This window comes from Typopeltis vanoorti, chromosome 9 (genome assembly GCF_054136105.1).
Source record: "Typopeltis vanoorti isolate ZY-2024b chromosome 9, IOZ_Tvanoo_1.0, whole genome shotgun sequence".
Classification (NCBI taxonomy): Eukaryota; Metazoa; Arthropoda; class Arachnida; order Uropygi; family Thelyphonidae; genus Typopeltis; species Typopeltis vanoorti.
Window position 1 is genome coordinate 99,745,803 of NC_143557.1, and position 18,265 is coordinate 99,764,067.

General features: G+C 35.2%; 1 protein-coding gene across 3 annotated transcripts in view; it reads left to right on the forward strand.

Annotated features, from left to right (window-relative positions):
• Window positions 1-18,265, forward strand: part of LOC150103296 (DNA repair-scaffolding protein-like) — a 208,919-nt gene that overhangs the window by 137,455 nt on the left and 53,199 nt on the right. For all 3 annotated transcript variants that reach the window (XM_090397895.1, XM_090397897.1, XM_090397896.1), the window contains exons 11-12: window positions 10,179-10,325; window positions 17,466-17,694. In XM_090397895.1, coding sequence (XP_090254021.1) covers window positions 10,179-10,325; window positions 17,466-17,694 — 376 coding nt within the window. The remainder of the gene's footprint in view (window positions 1-10,178; window positions 10,326-17,465; window positions 17,695-18,265) is intronic.

Genomic DNA, 18,265 nt, shown 5'->3' on the forward strand with positions numbered 1-18,265 from the left:
TATTTTAGTTTCTGTCATATAATTATAAATTTCTGCAAATAATTATAACTATTGGGTACTTTATACATGAATAAATATTTCTTACTTATGGATAGGATGTAATTGATGAGATATTGTTTAAATAATCGATATTTATTACAGATTTAACAACTTATATATTTTAGCTTGAAATAATTTTAACAAGAATAACAACAAGAATAGCCAAAAACGCTTTTGGTAATTTTTAATAGGGCATATGGTCTCCATTAACAGCCAAAACAGTGGGATATCTTGATTGCATGGACCGGATGAGATGATCAAACAGTTCTTGTTGGATATTTCCCCACTCCTCTGTGAGAACAATTTCGAGGCTCATGAAGCGATTGTGGCAGCACCAGTAGAGTAGAAATGCACCTATCTAAAGCATCCTAGGCACGTTCGATTGGGTTACAATCCGGTGAACAGGCAGGCCAGTCCATTCGTTCAATACCTTCTTCCCCAAACCACTCTTGTATCAAATTTGCAAGGTGTGGACAAGCACTGTCATCCATAAAAATGAATTCTTGGCCAATTGCAGCAGCATGTGGATGAACTATAGGCTCCAAAATCTTATCACGATACCTTTGGGCTGTTAAGGAACCGTTTCTGATAAAATAGAGATCAGTATGGCCACCTATACTTATTCCAGCCCATACCATCAAACTTCCACCTTGATGTTGGGGGGTCTTTCACGAACAAACTGTGGATTATTTCTTGTTCCACTTTCATGCCATATCAAGATACGTCAGTTATCTGGTTGCAGACTGAACCTGGACTCATCACTAAAAGTATACAAACTCAATTATCATTTATCCAATTGCGGTGTTCCTATGCCCAAATTCTTCGGGCTCTTTTGTGATTTGCAGTAACTGGAATGCAAACCATTGGTCTTCGAGCATATAAACCTATGGCATGAAGACGATTTCGAACATTTCCCATCTCCAGAGAGCAATTCCAAAGTCATGAAATTATGCTTGAAATACATGACATGCTTGAGCAACAACTTGCTGCGTTTGTCCAGCTTCTAATCGACCAGTGGCTCTCCAAGCCATGGATTCTAGGATATCATGTTGCTCTGCCATTTTTAACAAAATGATGAGTAGTAGGTGACACAAGTTTACAATTGAAGTGATAATTATGCACTGTGGAAGTGAGCACAACAAGCCACACTTTTATACCCCTCACATGTTAATATGGCTAAGACACGTTTCGACAAATCTTAACATGATTTTATATGCAGTTTCGTGTTCTATGCTGTTGTACATTAAGAATATTTTAAAATAAATGTGTTACATTCGTAAATTATTTTTATAACTTTATAATTGACAAGAAAATCAAAATATCCCCTAATTGTTTTGAGCAGTGTAATTTTCCTGCATTGACATACTGACTCGTTCAGAGTTCAAGTGCAAGCCATCTCTCACATACAGTTCCTCTCAGTCCTCAAATGCCCTCCAAGCATCCACATATTCCAAGCCTCTCTTTTTTACACATTCTAGCTAACATACTACTTAATATTAATGCTCTTCTCCTCAACTCTGCATTATCATTCCTGGGCAACACACTGTCTTCCTCTCTGATGAGTCTTCTTCTGTACAGCCTCAAGCATGAACCTCAGATCTGTTGCCACCTGATTCACACCACCTCTTAAGTCATTCATGATCACAATCATCTCATCCACCCTTTCATCCCACTTAATTGCCATAGTCACACTTTCTATTTTCCTCCAGGCAAACACTCCTCAGGCATTCTATCTTACACACCACAGATCGTCAAGTCTCCATACATCACACCTCTTGCCACTCTGTTCCTTCCTTGCTCACCTGCATCCCTCACTCTTTCTCTCTCCTCTAACACTTTCTTTGTTCCCCTACTTACCTGTTGTCTTGGCATCTCTCCATCCCTGGTTCCAGCACTCCTCATTTTTCTCATTCCCTCTCTTCTGTTTCTATTCTCTTCTCTTCTATCATTCCCATAACTCTCTTTCACTCTACCCTGATTCTCTTGGCATTCATTATTTCCAAGCAACTTAGGCCATCTTCAAAATCTTCACAATGATTCAAACTTACCACACTCCCCACTTCTATTTTTACATTTACATTCTGCTCGTTATCGTCACCCTCTATCATGCTACTTATCTCTCTCTAGGTCAGTATTCTCCTGCCTCTGACGCAACATTGCCGCGGTCTGTTATACTAATCTCCAACTCACAAAGTTCTTCTCATTTACTACATTTTCCACATTATGCACTCCCTGACCTCTCACCTGCCATATATCCAACTGCTAGGATGTATACATGCCACAAGCACTGCATACTACAGAATCCCATAGTATGCTATGCAAAATGTAGTCCTTAAATGGGGGAAGACTTAGTGATAAGCTATTGGTAAACTGAACTGTGGCTGCTGCCATCATTCAGATAGCGCATGAAGAACCAAGCACTAAGAACTACTACAACTATACTAAAAATTTTGTTTTTATGTACAATTTCCCCTACTGCAAATTAACCACACACCATACTTTACGTTGTGTAATTTAAAGTAGAAAAACTCTAATAAAAATAACGAAAACTTATCTTTTTTCTTTGCTGCTACCTCTGACCTTGCTCTCTTGGTAAGAATAAACCAGCAGCAAAACATAATATAAACAACAAAAAACCACAACAACACTACTACTGAAGGACACCTGTGTCAAACTGAAAAAAATAGCACAATTTGTGACAAAAAAACACTATATACTGATTAAAAACACTATTTTTTTTTATTTATTTTTTTTTTAAGCACAGCTCAAATTTACTGCTACATGACTCATGTAGAGCAGTATTTCTACAATTATGATCCATGAGGTTTGGGAATGTATTCTATTTAGTCCAAAAGTATGTTTGAAAATTAGGAATTTTTATTGTTTTTCTTCTTTTTTTTCTTTTCTCTCTTTTTTTTTTTTTTCACTTTTAATACAAAACTTGAATAGTTTAACTTTTCTATTATTATTATATATTTTCAGAAGAGTGTAGTAAGTAATGTGAGTGTAATCCACTCAACCAACCAGGCCAGTATGGCCTGAAAGAATGAGCTATTTTAAAGTCAAACCTGTTCACTGCTACATGGTTCCCCAAACTTGTGTTTTTCTGTAGCTTTTAGGCTTGTAAATGGGATGATGTTTCATTGCAACATTACTTGTCATGAAATTTCTAATTTGGCTTCCATGGTAATTAGAAGAAGAAATTCACTTGGCATCTTTGTAAATCATTAGCATTCTGAATATAAACAATAAGGCATTAATAGTATCTGGCATACAAAAAATTATTACTCATCTTGGAAATGAATTTTTGTCTATTTTTTTCTATATTACAAATTTACTCGAAAAGGATTGCATATTTGTGTATATAAGCAAAAATTGTTATCGTTAACCTTTTTGTTGCTGAGGTTGAGCATATCGAGCACACTTTTGCATTTAAAATCTCTTCTGAAATAATTTTTAAACACGTTTGAACTTCATTGCATGTGGAGACATCTATTTTGAATATTATTCAGTAAAACTCAAGCATTTCTTTGTCTGCTCTGGAGGAAAATATTTGCCCTTTTGCCTATAACAATTATCAGAAAATTTCCCAGGTGATGTTACATGATCAGTGTCTTCCCATGTGCATAGTGAAAATAATGGTAAGTGTGCATGCTGACATAGTCATAATAATTGCATTAAATCATCAGGAAAGAGAGTTTTGACAAATCTGATAATGAATCATCTATGTCATGTAATAGAATACAATAAGAAAAATGTGAACAGTTGGCATGATGATTAGTTCTGCTGAACATTTTTGCATGGACTTGGAGTGGTACATAAAGTTGTTTTTATCTCCTGCACATAAATTCTAAATTTTTAGACGTTATATGAAGTAAATACAAGGAAAAATGTAATATTTGCAAATTTTCAATGGACACTCATAAGAGAAATTTTTTAAATCTTCCGTGCTCCGAGGGCAATGACCATAATGCGATATGCATCACCTGGTGATGAACCATGTTCCAAAATTAAATGGAAGGCACTTTCGAACATTCATCTTTCTGCTCTTACGAAAAATTTAGGTATTGCCATGTGTATCAAGACATCTCATTTGAAAAGAAGAAAACTAGAGAGAAAGTAGATATATGTGACAAATGTTGGGTATCTTATGTATCTACCCATTTCAAAAATATCATCCAAATTTTACAAGAACGATGGGAGTAATAGCAAAGGTTCAGTATTCTATAAAAAATGCTAGGCATAATTTTCAATAAAACATAATTTATGGGTTGCAGAATTGGTTACCTTTTTTTTTTTTTTTTTTTTTTAAATTATAAAAGAAAATAAGCCAGCAAGGAGAGTATAGCCATCTTATGTATTCCCTCACAGCTTTCCAGTGATGATCCCTGCTCTGCTAATGTATAGATTTTTGATAGTTAAAATATCATCATCAAATTTCTGACATTTACCCTCAATGGGTGTACAGGATATGATAGTACTATATGAAAAACTTACATCATTACTAACTTCTGATCTACAATTTTCCTCCAAATCAATCTGTTACCTGTCAAGACGCCAACATTATCAGATCTTATATTTCTATCATCTAAGGCACTTTTTACTGTATCAATCCACCTATATCTTGGTCTTCCTCTGGGTTTTTTTCCTGCCAACCTGGCAGAGAACACTTGTTTTATTAATCTTTCCTCTACCATTCTGTTTATGACCATACCACCTGAGATTAGCTCTGCTAACACATTCCTGGATGTTAACAAATGTCAAGTTCTTTCCTAATATCCTCATTTTTAATATGATATTTCCAATGATGCCATCTGTTCACACCTCTAATCTTTCTCAGGACTCTTATATCTGCAGTCTCTAGTCTTTGGTCAAGTGTTTTATTTCTAACCCAGCTCTCAAATCCATAAGTTAAAATTGGTTTGAATGCTGTCTTGTATGCAGCTAATTTAGTGTTTTGACTAATTTCTCTCTTATTCCATATAAATTTATTCAATTGACTTCCTACCATACCACCTTTGTTAATTCTGCTGTCTATTTCCATATTTAATTTACTTCATTAAAAATTGTGAATAAGTATCTGAAATGTTTTACTTGTTCTATAGGTTCTCCATTCACAATGCAGTTGATATTTTCAATGTTTCTGCCAATTTTCATTGTCTTATCTTGTTATTGCTGACCTTCATACCATATCTGTTACAGCAGTTATTTGCTTTAGTCAGGGAATCTTACAGACTTGTAGCAGATTTATTTAGAAGTATAACATCATCTGCATAAAGCAAAGAGCTGAGATTAACATCTTCAATTTTGATATCAGGTTTAATACCACTTTTCTTCATAATGTGATTCATATAGATAATGATTGGAATAGACATCCTTGTCTACTCCAATCATCAGATTGGAGTTGCAGGTCTACACCAGACCTGCTACAATCTTTGTAACTCGCCACTAAATCCTCTCCACCATTTCTTCATCATCATAAATCCAGGTGACCAGATCTGTGCGCAATAATCCAAATGCAGTCTTATTAATGCCTTATAAAGTGGAACAATCACTTCCTTATCCCTGCTTGTCAGTGTGTTCTTCAATAACCATGTAATTTGGTGTGATATAATAAATTTAGTTTAATCCTTTATCCAAGTGTGAGCAAACAAAGTTTGCGCCTGAAGTATCTTCAGGACTTAACCCAGTCCTGAAGATACAAAGTTTGTATCTTCAGGACTGGGTTAAGGTGATACAACACCAGGGCAACTCGTTGCAAAGGCGGAGCAAGCTACCAACACTTCTATCTTAGTATCTCCTATAATGCAAAACACATCTCCTTGCAGATATGTCTAATGTTATGCATTAAGGGAAGGGCCACTACCCAGACCGGTTTCGACCTTTATTGAGGTCTCTTCAGTGGGAGCCAGGCCCAAGTCGAGATATCAGGCAGAAGCATTAGCAGGTCATCTCCACCTATAGGAATTGCCAATTGGTGTGCCACCCTTTTTTAATAAATTACTCTGGATTTAGAGAAAGATGTTGAAAGTTTATTTTCCACTTGGTTAGAGTATAATAAATTTAGTTTAATCCTTTATCCAAGTGTGAGCAAACAAAATTTGCGCCTGAAAGTATCTTCAGGACTGGGTTAAGGTGATACAACACCAGGGCAACTAAACTTTCAACATCTTTCTCTAAATCCAGAGTAATTTATTAAAAAAGGGTGGCACACCAATTGGCAATTCCTATAGGTGGAGATGACCTGCTAATGCTTCTGCCTGATATCTCGACTTGGGCCTGGCTCCCACTGAAGAGACCTCAATAAAGGTCGAAACCGGTCTGGGTAGTGGCCCTTCCCTTAATGCATAACATTAGACATATCCGCAAGGAGATGTGTTTTGCATTATAGGAGATACTAAGATAGAAGTGTTGGTAGCTTGCTCCACCTTTGCAACGAGTTGCCCTGGTGTTGTATCACCTTAACCCAGTCCTGAAGATACTTTCAGGCGCAAACTTTGTTTGCTCACACTTGGATAAAGGATTAAACTAAATTTATTATACTCTAACCAAGTGGAAAATAAACTTTCAACATCTTCAATTTGGTGTGATGTTTTGGTAATCTTTGCAATAGCCCTTTAAACTTAAGTTCTCTGTCCACAATAACTCCCAAGTCTCTTGCCTCGTCAACTTCTTGCAGTTCAGTTCCATTAATATAGTAAACAGCATGTGATCTCATCCTCCCGAAGTACATTACCTTACACTTAGCCACGTTAAACTAACAGCTATTTACCTTTGCCCATACCGTCAGCTATTTAAGTCATCCTGCATGATATCTACATCATCTGAATTGACTATCGCTCTTCCTAATTTTGCATCATCAGCAAACAAGTGGATATTTCCTTTCAAATTATTTCCAATATCATTAATGTACAAATTAAACAATAGAGGACTGAGCCCTGAAGTACACCACTAGTCACCTGCCTTCTTCTGGACTCAGCTCCTTCATAAACAACTCTTTGATATCTATCCACCAGCCACCCTCTAATCCAAATCACCAGCTTCGGATCCATACCCGTTTGCTCTAATTTATGCAACAGAGTTCCGTGTGGAATCCTGTCAAATGCTTTGCAAAGTCTAGCAGTATCACTGAGTAAGGATTTCCTTTATCCAACTCCACTGTTACTTAATTGTAGAAAGTAAATTACTAAGGCAAGATCTATCCTTCACAAAACTGTGTTGCGCCTTATAAAGTGTCATACTGCTGTCCACCCAGTCCTGAATTCTAATTTTTACCAATTTTTCCAAAACTTTAACCACCACTCCAGATTTGTTACCTCTGTCTTGGAGCCTCCCTTATGCAATGGAATTATTTTCCCCTCTTTCCACTCTATTGGAACTTTACCAGAACTGAGGCTTAAATTAAACAGCCTGATTAGAGGAGGTGTTAATTCTCTTGAACATTCTCGTAACACATGGGCCGAAATGCCATTTAACCCAATGGCAGTGTTAGCATTAAGGTTCTGTAATATTCTAAACACCTCTATTTCATCTATCTCTAGACTCTCATCAGTCAGTGACACATTCAGCACTGCAATATCACAACCAAGATGGTACACTTTTGCAAAATGATCATTAAGTAACTCAACTATTCGATTTGCTTCTGTAATTTCTCTGCCATCAACACTTTTTAAAGTCATCCTTCCATGGTTATTCTTCTTTTTATTTGCCATATAGCAAAAGAACTCCTTAGGATTTCTTTTGGACTCATCAGCTAGCTTCTTCTCATAATTAGCTTTGGCTTTCCTTACCATACAGGTTACTCTCTTTGCTTGTACCTTGTACTGCTCATAAGAACACTCATCACCTTTTTTTTATACTTCAACCATAACCTTTTCTTTATCTGCAACTCCTGCTTAATAATATTATTCATCCATCTTACTAATGCTTGATTCCCCTTCTGACTCTGGGAATACAGAATACAGTTACTGCTTTCTTTAAATACTCCTTGACAATCTCTCATGCACCATCAACATCCCTTCCCTTCAAATTCTCATGCCATAGCACTGCTGAAAGCTGACTTCTCAGCTTGTCATAATCACCAGCCTTGTGATTCCACATATACCTCTTCTTAACAGAATATTCAGCACATCTTACAATCTCCCAGGTCAAGACCACATGATTGTTTTGGAGACAGTGTAACTAAATTACTTATTGATATGTTCTCCTCTGCTATGACCAGATCTTGAATCTCTTGTCCCTTCCATTACATGTGTCTCAGGTAGTTAACAACTTTATAAACTCCATTTCCTTGGTTCCTTGTGACCATTCCTTCTCCCAATCTATGCCCCCCCCCAAAAGTTAAAATCCCCCATAATAATTACTCGACCTTCACTCATCATAGTAATTTGCCAATATATATATATATATACTATCTACATTCTCCCTTATACCCTTGAATTATAGCAACAACCGATTACATATTTCACCCTGTTGATCTCTATCTCACACCAAACAGCCTGAAATGAACTGCCCTCTATGTACCTGTCACCCTGAGGCACTTCTATCCTTTTTGGCTTTAACACTTCATCTATCATTAATACCCCCCCCCCCCCCCAATTCTGTCCTGCCTGAAAATGCTGTATCCCTTACATTCAATCCCTATAACTATTATTCTTAGTTAACCAAGTCTCACTAATTCCTATAATTTTTGGCCAAGTTGTACTAAGTAACGACAAAAATTCTTCATACATTCCGAATACTTCGGGCATTAGTATACATAAACTGCAATACTCCCTTCCTCCCATAATCTCCCTGTGTGTTAATTAGCCCACTCTGTATACTGTTAATTTTTCGAGAACAATTAATCCCAAATTCACAGCAATTAATGACCTTAGTACTATTTACAAGCCGACTTTATCACCTGCCTTCCTAGCAAATCCCATTTCCCTGTTTTTGACCATTTACTCTATCCTTTATCAATAAATGTTCTAAATGCCAAGCACCCAATCCATTTAGCGCAAACTATTTCTCTTAAAATCAAACTCATCCCAGACATTCATAAAATGAATATTCAGTTTTATTTTTTTTACAAAAGCTTTTACACAATCTTGACATCATTACATTTACTATAATTGCTCTTCTGTTTAATTAATTGCTGTCAAATCTTGGTAGCACACTCACGATCTTTCCACTCTTGCTCTTTGCATTTATTGCTATCATCAAGTCCTTCAAACCCTGTCTCAGAAAATCTTTCACTACCTATATCATTCGTCCCCACAACTGCAATAATCTCGCTCGCTCCATCCTGCTGCAATTTCACAGCCTCGGTTATATCCTTAATCTTTGACCCTGGATAACATTCTTTAATTACTCTATCATCCTTCACTCCCTTAATTATAGAATCCCCATACAGCACAATTTTAACTTTGACATCCTTTACCCCTTTATAATATGTTTAATTTAATCTGTTCTCTATTTCTTTCCTTTCTTCTTCCTACGAGAGGGGGGGGGGGGTGAGGGGTTACTTTACATAGTAGCTGTAAAATCTTTTTATTAAAAGTTTCAACCAGTCATTTCTGTTCATTTTAATTCATTAAAATAATATTATATTATCATGCAGCCTTGAAACTTGAAATCCACTTGTCATAGTTTCAGGTAGTTAGTCTCACATTTGGATTTATATATTGCCTGATAATAAATATGTATAAAACAAAGATTGGCAATATTTCCATAAGGTATGAATGAAAATTTATTGGCTAGGTCATATCAAAACTTAATTATTTTTACTGATATTTTAATTAGAAAAGCACAACTATGATGATTAAGTATTTTTTGAGAGAAATATTTGTTAATTTGAGTTTGAATGTTTGGTAAAAAATGATTGAAGACCTGTTGCTTCTCATGTTGTTTTAATTATAAAACCCTTAAATAAAATATTAGGATACTTTATGTCATTAAAGTTGATCATCAGTTTGGTATATCACGTGAAAATGTGCAGTGCAGGTGTAGATTTGAAGCTTGGGCCTTGGCAAACCTCCTCCATACAAATGAAACTTTTTCTGCAAAGTATTTTTTTAAGTAAAATTTAAATTACATTTACTTGAAATACATTTTTTTTTTATTGAATCTTAACTGAATTCTTGTTTCGTGCTCACTAGGAACTATTTGAAATCAATATTCAGCAGACTTTATTTTATATTTTTGCTGCTTGTTATGGAAAGAGAGCTGAGATTTCATCTGTGGAACAAGTTGACTTACCCTTGTACTCTCCACATCACACTGGAAATTTGGAAAGCATACTGAAGGCAAGTTAAAATGTCAAAATTGTGCAATTTTAGTGTGATATGCCAGTATTGTTCATTACTGTATTTCATGGAATTTGAATATAGAAATAATTTAAGTTTTTATCCCTTGGGATAAAAACTAAATTATTTATTTATATTATTTAAGTTTTTCAAATACTTCTTCAAATAAATTATTTATTTGAAGAAGTTTAGGCATGTAAATGCTGGTTGAGTAGATAATATTCCTTCTCTCCAACCAAGTATCAGTAGAACTTTTTAAGTATTCGCTGATGTGATATGTGAATTTTTCATTGCCCATTGCAAGGTCATCACATGTTTAATTGGTGGTTTGAAGTCATCATCAGTTCCTGATATGTTCCATCAATTTGGGGGGGGGGGGGATACAGTATGCTATGATTGTACTACATGATTAAGTTTCCCTTATTACTACTTTCTTGTCTTCCGAGGTACTACATTCAACTCTCACCATAGCAAATCCACAATGAATAGTTTGCTATAGGGAATTTTGTTTAGAATAGCATTGTGCCTATGGAGGCTTTTGTGATTTGTTATAGTGAAGGAGTTTGCTGTAGTGAGCATTAACTATTAATTGCATCCATCAACCTATATCTTAGTCTTATTTCCCCCCCCCCCCTTGCCATCTAAGTATCAAACACGTTTGTGTTACTAACCTTTCCTCTCCCATTTTATATCATCTTGGATCTGCTTGCATAGAACCTTTTATAGGTTTTAAACTTGAAGGTTAGGTAGCCAGTCTCATATGTGAGTGGTTAAGGTTTTCCCCCTAGAAATTCAGGTCTTTCCATCCAGCAAAATAGGCAGATCTGCTAGAAGAACACAATTTTCAGACATATGTTGGATTTGATTCCTTTGTTTCGTTTTAGCTTAATGTAAATTGAAATTTTTCAATGAAAATTGAGGGGAAGAGACCAAGAGGAAGGCCATGAAAAGGTGGAGAGACCAGGTGAGAGAAGATTTTAAAAAAATGTAACCCATAATGTGAAACCTGAGCTGGAACAGTGTTCATGAAGAAAAAATTGGAAAGCTTTGTTCTGCCTGGCTTGGCCTGACCTGACGTGGCATTTTCTGTTGGAGCAGTTGTATGTTGATAAATATGCTAGCCTCATAACCATAGTTGCTTCAGCCATAATTCCAAATACCAAGTTTCTTTCCAATATCTTCATTTTAATATAATCTTATGAGGCCTCTGTAGCTCAGTTGGTATAGACCAGTGATGGCAATCATATGGCACACATGTCAGCACTGACACACTTGAGGGTTTCAGGTGACACACCTTGGATGTTGAAAGATATTGGTATTCTGATGAAAAAACTGCAATAAATCGTGTAAGATCGCTCTCAGTTAAGGCAAAGGTAGGTTTCAGTTCATTGAAAGAATTATATTTTATCATCATCGTCAAATTCCTGCTATGTACCCTCAAGGGGTGTACAGGATATGATAGTACTACATGAAAAAAATTACATCATTATTAATTTCCTATCTACAATTTTCCTCCAAATCAGTCTGTTACTTGTCAAGACTCCAACATTATCAGATCTTGTATTTCTATCGTCTAAGGTACTTTGTACCATATCAATCCACCTATATCTTGGACTTCCTCTGGGTCGTTTTGCTGCCAACCTGGCAGAGAACACTTGTTTTGCCAATCTTTCCTCTCTCATTCTGTTTAAGTGACCATACCACCTGAGATTAGGTCTGCTAACGCATTCCTGGATGCTGACAATGTCAAGTTCTTTCTTAATATCCTCGTTTTTAATATGATATTGCCATTGATGCCATCTGTTCACACCTATAATCTTTCTCAGGACTCTCATATTTGCGGTCTCTAGTCTTTGGTCAAGTGTTTTACTTCTGACCCAGCTCTCAGATCCATAAGTTAAAACTGGTTTGAACGCTGTCTTGTATACAGCTAATTTAGTGTTCTGACTAATTTCTCTCTTATTCCATATGAATTTATTCAATTGACTTCCGAACATACCAGCTTTGCTGATTCTGTTGTCTATTTCTATATTTAATTTACCATCTTCAGTAAAAATCGTGCCTAAATAGCTGAAATGTTTTACTTGTTCCACAGGTTCTCCATTCACAACACGGTTGACATTTTCAATGATTCTGCCTATTTTCATTGTCTTTGTCTTTTTATTGCTGACCTTCATACTATATCTATTACAACAGCTATTCAATTTAGTCAGAGAATCTTGCAGACTTGTAGCGGATTTATTTAGAAGTATAACATCATCCGCATAAAGCAAAGAGCTGACATTAACATCTCCAATTTTGATATCATGTTTAATACCACTTTCCTTCATAATGTGATCCATATAGATAATGAATAACAGAGGGGATAATGTACATCCTTGTCTCACACCAGATTTAACATTAAACCATCTTCCTGTACTTCCGTCAATTCTAACTGCTGACTTACAACTCAAATAAAGACTAAGTATTGCTTGATATAATGCCCCATTGACACCATATAACTGCAGCGTATTGAATAGCTTCTCTCTTGGCACCTTGTTATATGCCTTTTCCAAATCGACAAAACTTAAATACAGATCTTTGTTATATTCCCATGCTTTCTCAACTATTTGTCGTAAAGTGAAGATCTGATCCTGACAGCCTCTATTTGGCCTGAATCCAGCTTGTTCTTCACCAAGCTTTTATTCCACAATTCTTCTCAATCATTTCTCAAGAATACTTGCATATATCTTGCCAGGAACACTCAGTAGGGAAATACCTCTGTAATTCTCACATGCAGTTTTATTTCCCTTTTTATATATGGGTACTATGAGAGCTCTACTCCAATCATCGGGAATTTGTCCCTCTGTCCAGGCTTTCTGAACTATGCAGTGCAGCCACTGTAAGACTTATACCACCATACTTCAGCATTTCTGGTCGAATATCATCTACTCCTGCTGCCTTTCCACAGTTCAAGCCTTTGATGGCTTTTTCTACTTCAAGTATGGATATGTATTCCTGACTGCATGCCTGGTCAGTGTTTTTTACCACTATGCTGTCATCACTGCTTGTTTCATTTAGAAGTTTTTCAAAGTAATTACTTCATACTTCAAGGATATCTTTTTCTCCTGTTTTCATGTCTCGTTATCATCTCTAACCTCCTTTTACAGCACTCTTTCCTCCATTCCTAAGCTTCTTCAACAACCTCCAGAATATTTTGCCACCTTCTTGATATTTATTTTCTATATTCTTGCCAAAGTCCTCCCATGACTTTTGTTTAGCTAGTTTTACACAGTGCTTAGCATTCTTGCATTTGTCTCTATAGTCTCTAAGAGCACAAGCTGACTTATTTGACAGGAACTTTTATATGCTTTTTTTTTTCCTTCACTGCTTCTTTAACTTCCTGTGTCCACCAGGGAGTCTGATTTTTTTATCCTTACAGACAACCTCACCGCATGCCTCTCTGGCAGAATCAATGTTTTCTTCAGAGTTTGCCACTGAATCTCTAAGGTTTGATTCCTGTTCTCAAACTCTTTCATTTTTTCTTCAATAATCTTTGTGTATTTTAGTCTAAAGTTCACATCTGAGAGCTGCTCAACTTTTATTTGCTTTAAAACTTTCTTACAAGTTATTCTTTTCAATATGAAATTCAATTTTATTTTGCTCAAGACTAGATAGTGATCACTTCCAATTTCAAATCCTCTGTACACTCTGGTGTCCTGCACCAAGGAAATAACATCACTATCAACAATAACATAGTCAATGAGACTTTTCTTATTCCTAGCCTCTTCTCTCCATGTGAATTTGTGCACATTTTTATGTTGGAACATGGTGTTAGTAATAACCAGTCCATGTCCTGAGCAGAAATCCAACAGATATTTCCCATTATTATTAGCTTTGCTCTTTACTCCAAATTTTCCCAAAATATTTTTGTATGTCTCACAATCATTTCCTACTCTGCTATTTAGATCCCCAACAAGGACCAACTTTTCCTTTTTCATTGTGTCAGTTGCTTTTTCTAAAGCTTCAAAAAATTCCTCCACTTCTACCTTAGTAGAACCTTCTGTGTGACCATAGGCACAAATAAGTCTCATTATCCAGTTCCCTATTCTCATATTTGCCCACATTACTCTACTTGAGACTGACTGCCATTCAAGAAGATTAGCCTCGTATTTTGTGTTGTATACTATGGCTATTCCTTCTTTTCCTAGATTGTCATTGCCTGAATATAACATTTTGTATTTATTGCTCAGAAAGATCTCACCAGTTTTGGTCTTTTTTGTTTCAGTCACCCCTATTATGTCGATCTGGTACTTATCTAATTCCTCAGCTAGCTTCATTTCTTTGCCATTCAGGCTTCTTACGTTGATAGTACCGATCTTTAACTCTGGTGATGTTGAGTTGGGGTTTGTTTTCAGATTTGTTCCACTAGCTGACTTTTCGCTGTTCGCCATGGTTCCCTGGTGAAAACAACTGGGGCCTTGTTTAACCAGGCGACGCCCCAGCTGGCATAAAATTTTGTCATGTTGTACGATCATTTTTTATTTTGGTTTAACCAATAAGAATACAATTTGGTTGACTAAATCCTAAATTGCCAGCCCATCCTCGCTCGTTCAGTATCCAAGTAGATACCCAACAGGGTGCACCACGAGAAGGTGAGGATTGGACATTAGGTCAGAAGCCCTGGTCGGTTCTCTGCATTCCTTTAAAGGCTATGTGGAGGTCTCCTCTCAGTTATACAGCTTTGATCCTTAAGCACCCCTATAAAATTATATTTTATAGTTAGCCTATTTTATTTTGTAACTAGCCTATATACAATCAGCGTTTTAAATTTGTGTTTCCTTTCCTAATGATTATAATTTCTGCATAGTCATATGATATTATGAAAACTTATAAAAATTATTATCAATATTATACGATACAAACTTACATGCTTTATATATTATAAACTTAAAGTTTTCATTTGACTTCTGTGTGAAATTCATTCATGCATTCCAAGTCTCTCAACTGAGTAATACAAGTTCTAATCATATTTAAAACCATTTTAACAGAAAATATAATTTGCAGCATTAAATATTGAATTTATCTGAGTAAATAATGATAACATTTTTATAGTTGCAATAAATTCAGTAAAGTTTTTAAAATAATGCAAATAGTAACAACTTATGATGACATCGCAACAAAACCTACTAAATAGCTGCTATTTAGTAGCATAATAGAGAGTAAAATGTAACCCGGTTGCTACGAACATACCGGTAATATATCTGGCAACCCTGCTGAAAGATATAGTGGTAGTCTTGCATGGTTTGCCACTTAAGTAATTTGATTTGCTGGTGTATAATTCATTTCCAATAATTATTAGTTCTTATTAATTATTACTGCTTAATTACCGATGTATATAATTGTGCTCTTTTTAATTTGTGAACCCTTTTACAATGGCAGCTAGCACTAATAAAAAACTAAAATTATCACAGAAAGGAATTGGAAGAAATTTCCATGATGCCTGGACTGAACAATATGGTGTTATTGATAGAGGCGATAAAGTTCTCTGTAAATTGTGTGGTGAGCTATCTGTGAGTAGAACATGGACAAGCCGAAAAAAAACATTTTAATAATTTTGCTAAACATTTTAACAGTTTATAAGTGGGTGAATCAATGCCTTCTACAATTGGTCTTAGTGGAGTGTTTTCTTTATGGATTTTTGATAATTCACATAATCTACGGATTGAAGCATGAAGTGAATGAAGGGATAATTGAATATTTCTGGGAAACTGTAGTTGTTCTAAGAATGTTGTTTGTATGGTGATAGAGTTTGAGTTGGATCTCTGTCAAGAATCAAGTAAGTATCTGTTCAATAATTAACATTTTGTTGTTATAATCTTCAGTATTCAGATGACAGTGGCATTACCTTTATCAGCAGGAAGGATTATTATATCTTTGTTTTTTGGAGTTTTTTTTAATTGCTTGATGTTCTGCTGGAGAGATGTTGTCTGCAGGGGGTTTTGCATTGTTGATAATAAAAATAGATTCCATATGGAGTAAATTAGCTTCTTGAGTAGGAAGGAAAAATATAGTCTTTTCAATTTTATTAAGTAACAGCTCCTTTGATGGATTTTGGTGACATCACGAAATTAAAACCCTTATTAAGAATATTCTAAGTAGCCTAAACAAAGACATGACAACCTTAAATATTCCAGCATTTACCGAATTTGGTGCAACTGTTATAAATCCTATTTTGGCCAGATTGAGAAATCCATCGAATTACGTCTTGAGGAACATAGAAGAGACATCACATATGGCATAACAAGAGCTAGTGCTCTGTCGAACTGTACTGAATTCTGCTAACATTAATTAGAAAAACCTCGTTCATCCAGTCTTGTGGGACAGATCTGAAAATATCTTTTGCTGCTATGATGAGCTAGAAAGAAGAATTGTGGAATCTAAAGAACTCATCCTCAATCAAATACATCTTAACAACAACCTCAGTTATAATTTCTCAGACTGCCATTATGCTGCCATCCAACTTTAGTGTTCACAAGATTTTGAATGCATGCACACACCCAACAATGAGGAGATACAGAGAACAGCTTCAAGTGGTCATACACTAATGCTCTGATGTTTAGACATTTTATTCTTTCACAATTTTTGTTGGTTGTTCTCTCATATTGTACACCTGAAGAAGTCTTCTTGAAGATGAAACTAGTCGTGCTGAATTAAACAGTATTTTTTTCTTTTTATCTCTCGGATTTCAATTCTCTCAGATTTTTAATCCCTCCTAATGAGGGATTATTGAAAAATAATCCCTCATTAGGAGGGCTCAAACCCTCACCCCTCAAAACAAAAAAAGGGATTGGGGAATCCCATATAAATAAATAAATATAATCCTATTATTCAGGAAATCTGCTCACTTGCTACTAACTTTAAATTGTTGTTTGTCCCCCCCCCCCCAAAAAAAAACATAACCGTTAGTTGTTTCGGTGAGTTCTAGTATTTTTACATTTTGTGCTTTCTAATTCACTAATGCTGTCATTAAATAAGGCAACAAAGCATGCATGTGTTTTGTACCTTTAAATATAATTATGTATAATTTTATCATTTATATTCTATAAGTTTATTCTGGAATTTACTGACATGAAACTGTCTTGCTTTATTTCTGCTTAGAATTCATTTGATAACGAACACTGCAGTTTTCTGGCTAGAATACTTTGGATCAAAGCAGATGTCTTATTTTTGACTGATCTCTCATTACTGCAACAAGAAAAAGATAGTTTCAAAAGTCATCACCTAAGGCCTTATGAAGAAGTGTACATAAAACCTGATTTCATTTTGCCCAATTTGAAAGGTTCATCAGATAATATTATTTTAGTCCTGGACTGTGTACATTATGAAGGTAATGTTTTTCCTCTTAATTAGTAACCAGTAGGAAAATTGTAGAAAACTAGAGTTCTTTTGAGATCATGTTCATTTTGAAAATCAGAATTATGCAATAGAAATATTCCTTTCTTTTACTAAAAATAAAAAATTATTTAAATCTTAGATTAATTATAAACCATTACAAATATTACTACTTTGCTTCATATCATTAAGAGATCACAAAGTTCCTTTATGCTATTATCAACTGCAAATAAACATGCATGCATACACACATTTTAAGTTAATTAAGCATATTCAAAATTGTGAAGTTTTTTTTTTTTTTACTTATATTTACTTTCTTCTTTTTAAAGTTACTAGAGCTTGTTATCACCACTGCGACATTGATTGCCCTAAGCAAATTTATAGAGCTTGTCATTTATGTAACAGCTAAAGATCCCATTGGCTTGAAATCAATTTTTCAGGTGAAATTTGGTAAGCATGTACATGATTGTTTCAAAAGACTTACAAAACGTTAATTTATTAGAAGTGGTTGAAAATGACACTTGATTAGGAATACACATCTGTATACATAAAATTATGGTTGAAGA